Consider the following 14,427-nt stretch of genomic DNA (forward strand, 5'->3'; position numbering starts at 1 on the left):
AATTAGAAAAATTTAACATGTACTGAAAAACTATTTATAATCTATTTAAACTCGATATTTATTTAACTTTTTGTAAGTTTAATATTTTGTTTATGAAGTCTAATAAAAGTAAATAGAATATTAGGAGTAAAATTTATTTAAATGCGTTTTAAATGTCATATTTCATAAGCTTTAAAATATTTTCTATTATCAAAAATCGTTGTTTTTCAGTAATTTAAATCGTGTTATGTATTTTATGTTTACAACAACTGCTTTTCTGTTTAAATCTATCGAGTAAAATAGAATATAAAATGTTGAGGTGAAAAGAAAATCATGAAATCAGTTTAAATAATACTAAAGCAAACAAAACAATTTTTTTTTAGTTCAATATTTTATTTTTTTATTTTAAAGATGACGATCGATAACAATGTTTTATCGCCGTCGTAGTAATAATTAAGTCTTAAAATTTACAAAGTTTAAGCCGGGAAAATTTTCAATGAAATAATGATAATGCTATATGTATAATTATTATAATACATGTTTACAGATATTTCATCTGACGAAGAACAATACATTGTTAACCGTCGTCATATCAAAACCAAATAATAAACGTTATAATACATTGTTCATAAATATTGAATGTAGCTTTGTTGAAAACAATATTCTTAAAATACTAATAATACTCTTACTTTGTACGAAATTTTAAAGAATTCAAATAAAATAGGAAAATAAATAAACTCGAAATTTAAAACATTTACAGTAAACATTTTACTCGATTATAAAATCATTAAAACAAGTACTGCCGGTTGTTGAATTATACAGTAAGTTACAATCACATCATATCATTTCAAATAATTGGTAAAATAAATATAAGATAATGAAAGTTAAACACATGGTTAAATTATGTGGTATGTAAGCAAAATTGTTAAATAGTTTATAGTAATTATAAATTCCAGTCGTTAAAGAATTTTAAATATTTTTATTTACAGTTTTTCGTTTAGAAAGCTTCATCACAAAAAGTCTGCTTAATTTATAATTAATTTGATATTTTATCTTAATTTTTGTTTTTAATTTCATGTTTGACTAATATAAACAATTTATTTTCCAAAATCAACATTAATAATAGCTAAATTACATTTATTTATTTTACTGCACAACAATTAATTTTTAGTAGTAGTAATAATTATCTAACAAAAAAATGTTTAATTCATTAATTATATAAAATTATAAATATGTAATTTTATAAAAATAATTTAAATTCGGGGAACAGCATAAGATAACTCTACGAATTACTAACCGCATAGTTTTTGAACAAATCAAAATAAAGTATCTAATTAAACTAAATACCATTTAGTACTAGTTATTATTCTAAAATAGCAGTAAAACACACAATATTCTAATAACAATAACAAAAATAATAATTTAAAAAAAAAAACACTTTTCAGGTGTTTTTTTTTAAATTTATAATAAAACTGGCAACAATTATGGGGTCTATGGTGCAATATCTATAAGCATTAAACAATAATAATGATGATAATAATAATAATGATAAAAATAATGGTAGATAATTGTATTTAATAATCTATAACAATACTATATCAATGATAAAATAAAATAAATATAATATTTAGTAAATATTAAATAATATCAAACCCATAAATGGATAAAATAAAATATTAACTTTGCAACAAAATAAATAAATAAATAAAATTTGAAATAAATAAGTAGAATACATTAAAAATAACAAGTTACGCATAATTTTATTACTGGCCCCGTTTTGTAGAGTAAAAATGTAGGTACAAAGTTAAATATTACATACACTATATTTAGTTGTATTTAATTTGATATAATTAATATCATTAATTTTTAAAAATGTACTGCTAGTTGATCATAATTCGATATTTTTATATTTACTTGGTAGTTTGTTTAATGGCAGTGCCTTTTGCTTACGCATAAGAGATTTACTATGAAGCTTATTAGGTTGTTAAACATTGGTAATTAATTGAAAGCCGAGACGAGAAAATGCGCATATTATGAAGTAATATGGATAAAAATTTAATAGTCCAAAAAACCAATATCATCAACGATTTAAAAAATAATAATGCTATCAAAACAAAAAATAATAGTTGTAATAAAAGCACTGTATAGGAAAGTTTTTCCTAAAAAAATAAGAGGAAAAGCGAAAAATGCAGACCGCCGATTTTGATAGAAGGCAGTACGTTCTACTGCGGCTGGACGAACATTTAATTGCAAACGGATCTAATACATCAGTTCTATGAATGCACGAATTTTTAAATACAGTATATTCGTCTAATACAATAAAGAATTACAACTAGAATGATTTATTATTTACAAAACTTACTACATATAATACAAAAAACATTGTATGTGAACTCATACAAAATCTTGTACTAAGAACCCAACCCACAATATAATTACATAAATTTTAATCGTTTTCTTTATTTTAATATTATTAATAATTATGATAGTAATAATAAAACGTGTTCACACACACCTGGAATATATTAATAAATATTAAAAACAACAATATTGTTTATTAACGATTTTGATCATTAGGCTCCGGAGTCTATTTGTTTTATTACATTGGCTTATGACTAAAATTATACTTAGGTTATTATAATAGTAATTTGAATCATCGAAATTCATATCATTTAATAATAAATTAGATTATAAGAAACTGCGGCAATTATATTACTATGTACAAACGATGATAAAAATGTTTTTGTAAATTTTCAATAATAATTACATTATATTTAAATTTAATAATATAAAGTTTATTACTTTGGTATTGTATGTAATCAATTATAATGTACATACATCATAAAAAGTGTACGAGCCTCGAAAGCGCGTTACTGGTAACAAAATAAGTATAAACTTAATATACATAATAATTATATATAATAATTTATAGTTTTTATTTAATAATAATAAAAAAAAAAAACACCTCGCTTTTTTCAGTAAGATCCGAAGTTATCCGTTAGTTCTGACCATGGCGACGGCGGTGAAGCTTTTAAAAGTTTTACGAACATTTATTTAAACTTTGAAAATAATAAACTGGCTAAGGTCTGTTCGTGCTGAATCGGTGTGTGTATTCTGATACACCATACGGCATCGATGGAATTTAATGCGATTGCATCTATGTATGCGAATGTGTTTTTGGGCGTGTGTGCGTGTAGGCGCTTATTTAAGTAAAGTGCCGTTTCTTGTGCAGAGCCAAATGGTCGGATCTGGAGAAACACCGCTCGCAGTGGCGGCATTTGAACGGTTTGGCGCCAGTGTGCTTGCGGTAATGGCGGGTCAGCTCGTCCGACCGGGCAAAGCTCCAGCCGCAACCGACCCATTCGCATTTATACGGTTTTTCGCCTGTGGACAAACAAAAACATAGGAAATAAGAACTTATAGTTATAGACCCAGACAGGGTGATTGGTTAACAATAAACTCCGTGTAAAACATATTGAGATATAAATAGGCCATTTCGATCGAATGCAAATATTTTTTTCCATTACATTTCGAACTAAAAAACATCAGTAAAGAAATAGTGAATAGCGACACACGCTACTTAAAATGGCATTAAACAGCGCAGTAAAAAACATCATTTTTAATTTAAAGAAAAATATCTAAATTGAAGAATTTTCATTACTCCGTACATACACATGAATGCAATATTAGAGTAAGAGTATTTTACATATATATCACGTCATAACCGAATAGTGGTTATTTTATTGTTATTATTAATATATTCACTGTGTTCCCCTACAGTAAGGGTTATTGTGTACTGCGACCAGAAGTCGTATGTGACTACGATTTTTCTTTTGTATGTTTCATTCGTGAGTTTAATCCGAACCAGAAGAAGGTACATAGTTTAATGTATAATATCGAATGAAACGCGTACAACGGAGAAGTCGAGTTTGAGTTCAATAATCATACATTTATAAACGTAAGTAAGTAAAAAAAGTTTAATTCGGAAGAGGGCCAATGCTTTTTCTCTCGTAACTTTTTAGAGAACAGCATTCGTCGAAATAGCAGTCGCTAATCCCTCTAAGAATAGAAACAGGCGATGGCAACACAAATCTAAGTAAAATATTTCCCAACAAATTTTATTTCAATGTTCAGGTACAATAATAAAAGTGAAAAACAATGATGAATGAAAGACTGTATTCATTGAATATTTATCTGTTAATATTAATTACAGCGCGTCGTTTTTAAACAGTTCGATTCGTTAATTTTGAAGGTTTTTATATGAAAACACCCCATAAAAACTTGTGTGGATTTTTTCGTGGAAAAATGCTTAAACTATTTTAGTCTTTCACACTTTAATAAGCGTAATCTCAAAGTCTCGAGTAAAATCCAAACAACGATCTCGTGTGCTTAGCTTAAATGATAATCTTGACAGTAGTCCCCCGAAAAACGCACATTGTACGCTTAATGTAATAATTTTTCCTTTGTTATATATTTTTGAAAGATTTACAAGACTTGCATCCGCGAGCACATTTATTTATTTATTTACTAACGGTATCATGCCGATCCTGCACACATAAATCATTTCGAAATTCTTAGTTAAATATACGGTACGATATCATAGAAATCACTGGAGGCCGTTAAAATATTCTTTTGATTCTACTTTCTGAATTGGGACCTGATACATTAGGATTTCCCTTTGGTGTAAAGCTGGCGTTGTAATACAATAATAATAATAATAATAATAATAACGATAATAATAATAATAATAGTGCAACAAGCGCGTTGCATTAAACAGTTAAGTGTTTTTGTTTGTTCTCTCCCATTTCTAAGAAGGATTGTGGTCGTAAGCCGAGAAAACGACCTTCGTTGAGTGTCTTTATCAAAACATTGGGGCGTCCTAGTCCTAACAATTTAGGTGGGTGTCCCTGGTGAGCGGTGATAACCGACTCGGAGTTTGCACCACGTTGACAATATACTTACTTGAACGAAGGAGAATTACCCGGTGCAGTGCGCACAGAGAAGGGTAAAGTTGAATATATTTTGAACATTAGGAAAACTCAGAAATACTACGCCACACTCGGGGTGAGCGAATGAATTGTAATTTAGTAGAGTACATCAATAATGACTGTAAGGGGTCCGAAACTGCCAATAAAAGCTGAGCAGATATTATACCTAGAACACTCGAGGTATAAGAAGAATCCATATCTTAATGTAGCAAAATGACAAATAATAATAATAATAGCGAAAAATACTCATTATTTATTTTTTTGAAACGGATTAAACTAGTTTAATGAAAATAACGTCGATAACTGACCAGTCATATAATAAATAATTTAACCTAGTAAAATACAAATAAAAATTGTAAGTCCTGTTTCGAAAACAATTACACGAAAACGTTGATGTTTCATTTTACAGAACGAGTTAAAATATTTCAATTAATTATCGGCAACGACGAACGTACCAATTAAAACTATAAAATAGAATTGTTTTCTTATCGTTTTTATAAATTGATGCGGATTTGCCAATTTCTACTAAGCTCGAAATAATAGTAACTAATATTGCTCCACTTAATTTGTAGAAATTATCAGCCGGTGGTTTAAGTGCAATCCGTAGCTTGGACTATTGGAAAATTCTAGAAAAAATACACAGCAATCCACTTAAAAAGTATCTAGAGCTGACATACTTATTGGAGCACGTGTCAGATAGAATTTTTTCTTCGAGAGCGAGTTCGGCAACCAACGATTAAGATTTCTAAAAGGAATATTGCACAACTTTACTTCCTCTCCTATTCCCCACCCCTTACATGGCGGATTACTTATAATCAATATTCTATAATAAAAATAATAAACGTGAATATGAATTTATAAGATCGAATATTTCCTTTTCGGATGGCTTGATTGGTTAATGACATTATTTATTAAATTCGAGTGTGCGAAACGCACGTTAAAGAAAACTTTTTCCATTATAACTTTTTAGATTTAAACTGTCCGAATAGCGCTAGCCGACAGATGCCAACATGACTTCGTCTAACACCGGCTTAGGTGAAATAAAAGCCAATAATGTATGTACAGTGATTCTACCCTCTAATCTCTACTCAAACAATCTGCGAGCCATTATCTTTAATTAAAAAAAAATTTAGAATGAGCATTTACGTTATTCGGGATACTTTAATTTTCAACATCTCAATTAGACTAAAGTCTGAAAAGTAATCTGGCAAATAATCAACAGCGTAGTCAATAAAAACACGGGCCAAATTTGAGCTACTAATTAACTATTATCATCGAATAATTTTCTACAATAAGATATGGGAATTACTTATAAAGGCAGTTTTACTAATTATAAAATAGAGATTATAGTTTTAAATTTGAAAAATTCAGGCGTAAGACTTTCCACACAAATTATAATTAACCATAACCCATAAAAGTCTGATAATGTTAAAATTAAATAAATTTATAACTATTAGGCAATCTTTCAGATTAAGATGAAGTAAACTAATATTTCTAGACAGTCGAAAATATTTTTAAGCCCAAGTGTCAACAAACATATTACTTTATGCCTTCGTCTACAATAATTTCTACGTTTTTTTTTCTAATATATTTATAATTTAGAGCATTTTTATTTTTTTTTGGATTATAAATTTCTATTTATTTTTTGATTTTCGTCTGATTAAATATTATTCAATCCATCATAGCTCTAAAGGTTTATATTTTTTAATTGCAACATGCATATTTAACTAGTTCGTATAATAGAAAACGACCCAACTAAGAAAATAACTGGTCAATAACAGGTTTTCAATCAGTAGTTTAGGATTTATGAATATTTTTATACCTTTGTGGGAGGGGTACCGCGGCAGAGTAATGCGTCCTGATAAAAATAACATACACCACATCTCATCCTCAGTAAACATTTAAAAATGTTAATAATTTCCGAAAAACTGTCACAAAAGTTGTCATAAATTAAGCAATAACGCCGTAATTATTTTTACAGATACGGTGTTATTGTCTAATAATCGCACATTTATCTAAAATGCGGCGGTCTTGTTTAGTATGTCAGTTTTTTTCCAAAAGTAGCGGCATTGTATTTTAATAGTTTTTAAATTATTATCATTACTTTTACTTGGAAAGTTTATTTCACGTAGTACATTCAGATGACACAGTGAGTTTATTTTATTTTGGTTATAACTTGTTAGTATATTCATGATCGTCGTGAATGTAGTACAATCATTATTTTTTAATTCCAAGTTTAATAAAACGATATTAGTTTTTGAAAAAATAAAATAATTTTAATTTTGACAATTTGTAAAATAATGTTTTATTTTATATTATAATATTTAATGTAAAATATTTTGTATTATAAAATTATGTATTGTGTTTCATCATAATAGCCTATTTATAGACAAGTTATAATTATTAAGCAATGTCATAAAAATTACTTCTTTTTTAATATATATATATATATAAACGAATTAATATCATAAAAGTAACTTTTATTCATGTAATACCAAAAATTAACACTTTTATAATTATTTTATTGTATTCCTCATCAAAAAAGTTACTAATACGTTATGCTTTTTAATAAATCAAACAGACTAGCAAATGATAAAAATTAAACAAAATAAAAAATACTAACATGAATTTTTTCTTAAATTAACATTTTGGTATTTACGGAACTTATATTTGTAAGACAATATATATATTTAAATATTTTTTTTTGCCTTTATACTTATGGCTTGAATTAAATAATTTTTAGTTTATCTGAACTACCTTGTTAATTGTGTATTGTTGTGTATTATGCTGCATTATTGCCTTTGTCGCATTCAATGATCTTATTATTATTAAAGTTTATTACAAAATAAAAACTATTTTATAAAAAGTAATCAAAATTTTTCTTTTAAGCCAAATTAAATCAACTCTATTTTTAATTCTTCACTTAAAATAAACTTATTGTTGCAAATATTTATTGTTGACTATTACAATCCAGGTTGACACAGATAATAGAATATAATGAAATAATACTCTGCTATTGCTCAGAAAATCCATGTTACAAGTTTACTTTTATGTTGTACTCACTGTAATGTTAAAACTATATTCAATATTTATTTATTTGGCAATTAAAAATTGGATTCATTATAAATAACCACGTATATTTTCTCCGGTAAAAACGTTTGATTTCGTATTTTCATAACTTTTTTCTCTGTATAACCTGCACGTGTAACATAAAAAAGAATAATTTTTTTTACTTCACCTTTTTACAGATATCTAAAGGACTGTTTAAGTCTGATGAGTTCATGTGACCTTTTTTCGGTCATCTCTTGGCTACGAACCAGCAACGAATCCTTATCCCGTTGTTAAAAATCAATACATATATTTCGATGACTACACTATGTGATAGCACAGTGTTTAACACAGAGATTGAAAAATCAGTTTGACTGATTGAAAGCGATCGCGCGTTGTTCGGTATGAATTCAATAGGATCAGTTAAAATTTGTTTACGATTATAATAAATTGAAGCGCAGACCGTTTGTAAATATTATTTTAGCACAGTGTTCTTAGCGAGAGGACAATTATTAAAGTATCGTCATAAGTTATTGGTCAAATAAATCTTTGTAAAAAATGCATAGATGTTTTATTTGTATTGCATTATTTACACACCCTCGAGTAAATTATCGAGCTGGGCAAAATTCCCGAGTAGCTTTTTTTCACGCTCCCTTATCTAATCTGAATTCAAGACGGCGTGCGCCTATACACCGGCAGCCTGAGGAACGTGATCTGTTTTTGAACATTAGACAGTAGCGCAGCATCGGTTTTAAAGAACCCTCGGGGAAGACTCGGCAATTTGTCATCAGGCATTAAACAAGCGCTCACATACATACGAAAGTACACATAATGTATGTGTTGTAACGCGTACACTTTCACGGTATGGGCAGGTCGATTGCGGAGACAATCGTGTAATCGATAATATTGAAACGACAAAAATCGAGTGGTACGAAGGTATTAGCAGAATCGCATAATTGAACACTTTCTAGTTGCGCCCACCACCACCTCTACAACAAAACCGCTGTTCTCGAAAGCCTATTATTATTTAAGCTCTTTAAATGATACGCCCGAGTGTAAATGTTATTAACATAAATTACTTTTGGACATCTCTAAGCCGGTTTCGGATACACTAGCGTGTAAATATTCGTGAGCACACTAAGCCCCGCAGAGGGCTTTTGTGACTCGCCTTATGCTATTTTGCCCGCAAATAATATACATTCGCGGCAGTGGCGGTGGCAAACGCCATAACTCTTAAAGCCACGTTCGTCGGTATCAAATATGATCCTCCCTCATTTCACCCTGGCAGAAACAAGAGAACATTGAAGATAAATCGGAAAAACTATAGTCTTGCGAAAAGGCTACAAAAAAAAAAAACGCAAAAAATATCTTGCGATGTATAAAAAACACGCGTATTGATTGTCGCCATTCGTGTTGTTGTTCTTTTTTTTTATATTAGCTGTCTGCGTCGTCAACAAAACTACGACCGTTGGACGATCAATCACGATGAAAATCACTTCAAGGACAAACGGTATAAAAATAAGAGATTTGAACTGGAGTGAGACGGGGTATCCTTTGGGATTTTTTCGCGAGTACTTTACCTTGTCGTCTTCGTGCCCATTAATTACAGTGCTCAGTGGTAGGTCAAAGCGAGGTAGGTACGATATCATGGCGACACGAAAAAGGGATTAGTAATTACTGGGTTAGTGTTTAATACGGTAAAAATGAAAGGGTTGCCGGCGGATAAAGGTGGGTTGAATGAAGATTTATAAAAGTATACAGACAAGAGCAAATTTAAATTATAAAAAAAAAAAAAACCAATAAAATATTGACGAATAAATATATCATGAAAATATAAATGATTCGTTTTTATTTGCAGTGAATATTCAATGATTGAATTTTGATATTAAACTCGAGTTTACTGAACAAATATGCAATTACAGAGACAATGGTCATCTCTTTTAATAACGTTTTAATTATTGAAAATAATTTTTTTTTTGGAGTTGATAAAAATCATTTATGGTTGCTAACTATCCGATATGGAATAATAAACCTAATCAATGAGAATATAATGAAAAGCCGAGTACAAAAACTTTTTACAAAAAAACAATTTATAACTTGTGGCAACTTTATTGGGTAACTATTTTTACTGAAAAAGCGACCTCGTAATTATTTTTAAACTGTTATAATAGTTAATTTTAAGAAACATTCAGAAGAAACTTGACAGGAGCTTTATTTTCAAAATAAAATGACAAAAAGGTTTTGTTAGTTATTTTTTAAACTAATAATAACTGACAAAAGATTAATCAAATACAGGTGGGAGCCAGTAAAAGATAAATTTGATTAAATTGAAATTCTCAATTTTTACGCTACGAAATTAAAACATTTTTATTTTTAATATAATGGAAAAATTTCAGCAGTAAAATAATTTATTGGAATATAACTGTATTGTAAAATTAATAAAATTCAAGAATTAAACATTAATATAAGAATGTTTGAATTTACTTTATTGGTACTTTTTGAGTTTACCGTCATTTTGTACTTTAATGTTGGTATTTATGATTACATAGAATAACTTTTTGAATTATTACGAGTAGCCAATAAACATAATGTTCTATTGTCACAAACTAGGTTCTTTAAACAATTTTTTATTACGTATCTTTTACCTCTGTAATAACTATATCGACATAAAAAGGGATACCTTTCTATAACACTTGCGGTTGTGATTTTGTATTCCATAAAATTACCCATCGATTACGAATACCCGATGTTTGTCTATTTTATTCCTCGTTATTTACAACTCTACATTAGAGACATTTTGTTGGCTATCTAATCCGTTAACTTTACAACCGTCCATTTCAACATACACTAGAAAGACATAAAATATTCGCCTGTTAAAAGTGTTTTATAGGCAAATATAAATAGTAATACGCACGTTGATTATATCGATTCGACTGGTCTAATTATTAATTGAAACGTCACACTGTGTATTAATATTACAAGTTTCGATCAATACACTCACAGTGGATACCTCAGTCGTAACTTCACGAACACTCGAAAGAGCTTTGCGTGTTCTAAGAACAATTATGACATGTGACATCTGTTTAATATATTTGTGGTACGAAAATAATGTTTTAACGCCCCCGCAAAACGTCTCTAACTGATTTGCGGCGCATTTGTGTACAATGAGCCTATCGAACAATAAGTAATGATCCGGATGAAGTAATGCTAAAACACTTTGGCAGAATTTACGGGCAGACATATTGTACGAATGAGCACATGCCGTTTCCATCGGAAATACGGCGTATTACTTTTGCAAATAGATTCGGGAAGATGACCGAGCTCACTTAATAAAAAAAAAAAAAAATGGAATGCCGTCTTAAAGGTATGTCATGCACTCGGTGAGACGGTTTGAACATGTAGGCCCTAGTCGACTGCTCTTAGAAATTCCATTACCAAGTCAAATGATAGAAAGGGTTTTAATATCGCACGAAATAAAAATCCATTAAACATGAGATGAACGTTTTCGTTGGTTCTTTACCCGCAACGGGCTTGTTGCACTATTACCGCCGTGTCAATGTATATTGAATATTTTCTGCCTATGAAAAATGTTTACATAATATTGTATAAATTATTACGATGTAAAGTGTTACTCCGCTTTTGTTGTACGTTTTCCAGCTTATCGCTTATAACGTGCCATGTTTGTTTCCATAAATGTTTATTGCCCGTAGTTACAAGAAAGCACACGCTTTAGAAAGTGCTCGTTTTCGACAGTAACTCACAAGTATGTTATTCCGGAAAATTCGGGAAACGAGAAAAATTAAAGCGCGTCATAGGTATGGGCTTATAATGGGTTTTGTTTATGAACGATGACCTGCATCAGCTATGACTTATTCGAGTTTACCGTAGGCAATTACACAAACTCATCCGGTCGAAAGTTTTGCAATAAATCGCTTTGCATGTCAATTATTCTATACAAATTAAACACAACGGAGTTCACATACACAATGAAAGTCACCATAGTTGTTTGAATATTTTAAAGTGATCGACTGCCGGATAACCCCATTCTAATAACACTGTGATTTACGACGGGCTTTGGACACACAAATATAAACGCGATAATATACCTGAATGCAAATAGTGGTCACTATGGCAGCTTTGCTCTTACACAGTACTGTGACCGATGAAGGTCATTATTTTGCATTCAGTTATGGCCGAGAAAAACCTGCGGATACTCGCAAAGGCCTAACGCCGACACACGAAGGAACGGGTTAGTCGTTCGGCACGAAAAAGTTTCTAGGTAAGTGCACACACATTGTATGTATGTGAACTAGATGGAAACAATGACAGTGTCGGCGAATGAAAAATGACAGTTGACCGTCGTTCTTCTGTCGTCAATCAAAATGTCACTACAATAGAGTGACGTTACCGCCATCGCTCAATGTTCTAACGGGTTTGTGGCTAATCCTCATTTCGGCGTACCTAAAACTCTCCGTCGTTTTTTAACCATCCATTGGTCATCGCACAACGACACCGGTACTTTAATTAGACGAATCTGACATGGCCGACGGGGTTTCAAAATGGGATTATGTTGACAGCTCTCTTAATAAAACCTCGGCCAACAGTTCATAACTACAACCGCATACTAAGCCATAGCGCCAACTCACTTAATGGAACTTTTTTCACAAAACAAAAAAGTGCAATACACTAATAGTGTTTTAAAACTAATTAGATTTATTTTTACGCAGAAAATAACAATGAAACGAAATTAGCTGAAAGATAATTAAATGCAACATCATGATTATTAGGATTACACAAACTTTGATACCATAGCAACAGTGTAATTAAAGCTGAAAGAAAAATGCTTTGATGGGTCGGTAAGTACGTCAGAAGACTTTGAGTCGAAAATGATTTGTTAAAATTAAATTATATTTAGAACTGAGCTATTTTACTTACGTTAATGGTACTATGTGAAGTAAGTGGTACTTCGGGGCATGTACAAGGAAATTAATTTATCAGAGTCGTGGTTAACGTTAAAATCTAAACAGATACTTGGAAAATGTCAAGATGGTAAAAATATGAATGATAGAAAAAAAACGAATTTCCGGTTTCATTCCATAAAAAATATCTTCTGGCAATAATAACAATTTATTACATAAAAAAACACATTTATGAAATAATTTTGTATATTGTAAAAACTTTTGTGGCACATTTTTTTATCGTTTTTTAATTGTACAATGTCCAAGTATTTTCAAGTTATTTGTACCTCAACCGATCGTAAAAATTGAGGTTTAAAAAAAAAAATACATATGTGGCAAGTACATTAAAAGTTAAAAATATATGCCTTCTTTATATAGCCATAATTAAAAATAAATTATTATTGCATTACTACTTGTACATTTAAAAGTATCAATACACTTTTTGCAACTCATTTTGTATTAAATCATGATTTTCAACATTCAAATTTATCAACTTCACAAAATAATTAAAATTTACTGTCAATATTCATAATTGATATTTTATTTATATTACTGTTTAATTGAGAAGTTTTCAAATAAAAATACACATTTAAATTCTAATAAAATAAAATACATTTTTATAAAATATTTGTGTTAAAACATTGAGCTATATTGTTATTTCCCTGTAAAATCATAATATCACAAACGATTTTCAGCCATTTTATAAGTAGTTTAATGAGATATATAAAAATGAAAGTATATATCAAAGAGAAAAATTTGCTAGCGTATGAATGTAGCAAAATAGTTGGGCTAAACCACAAAACTCATTTTAAAATATTCATTCAAATCATCTGGGATCATATGTATATTTATATATAACTATGATAAAAAAATCCCCGATGATCATAAAAAAAATAAACAGATTTTTCACGTTAACATACAAATCTATTACAGGTTACTATGACAGGTGCCAGATACCAACAATACCAATGTAAAAATAATAAAATATTCATATGATTTTAGTTCGAGCGAAAAATATTATTATGATACAACAAAAGGCGATAGATATTGTGGTTTATAGAAGAGAGTCAGAATTCAGATCAATAAGGTGGCTGATAAATTCAATTGTTTCTATGTGCATTTTGAGTATATCAATTTCAACCAGGAATAATAAAAAATTTTAGTCAATGTTTTTATATCTTCTCTTGTATAATACAAATTATTTAAATCGATTATGAGAAATTACTAGGTATGATTTACGTGCCAAACGTATTTGTAATTTTTTTTTTGTTTTATTAAAAATCTTGAAATAAAATTAAAAATTATTATTTGTTTTAGAAGATTATCGAAAAAAACAACCCAGCACAGTGGGGTGGCGGCACAGTGGGGTCGTGGCATAGTTGGGTCCAGTATAGTTGATATCTGACAGTGATTAAAATCACTATCATAAAAAACGCTTTGATGAAAATCTATAG

At 29.5% G+C, this 14,427-nt stretch overlaps 1 protein-coding gene across 5 annotated transcripts in view; it reads right to left on the reverse strand.

The window, feature by feature from the left end:
- Positions 1–343: 343 nt before the first annotated feature.
- Positions 344–14,427, reverse strand: part of LOC126906159 (Krueppel-like factor 6) — a 108,834-nt gene continuing 94,750 nt past the window's right edge. For 4 of the 5 annotated variants that reach the window (XM_050686491.1, XM_050686489.1, XM_050686490.1 and 1 more), the window contains exon 4: positions 344–3,363. In XM_050686491.1, coding sequence (XP_050542448.1) covers positions 3,185–3,363 — 179 coding nt within the window. In that variant the 3' untranslated portion in view covers positions 344–3,184. The remainder of the gene's footprint in view (positions 3,364–14,427) is intronic. The other variant, XM_050686488.1, reaches the window with a different exon arrangement.

Source organism: Daktulosphaira vitifoliae, unplaced genomic scaffold (assembly GCF_025091365.1).
Source record: "Daktulosphaira vitifoliae isolate Bord-2020 unplaced genomic scaffold, ASM2509136v1 Scaffold_4, whole genome shotgun sequence".
Taxonomy (NCBI): Eukaryota; Metazoa; Arthropoda; class Insecta; order Hemiptera; family Phylloxeridae; genus Daktulosphaira; species Daktulosphaira vitifoliae.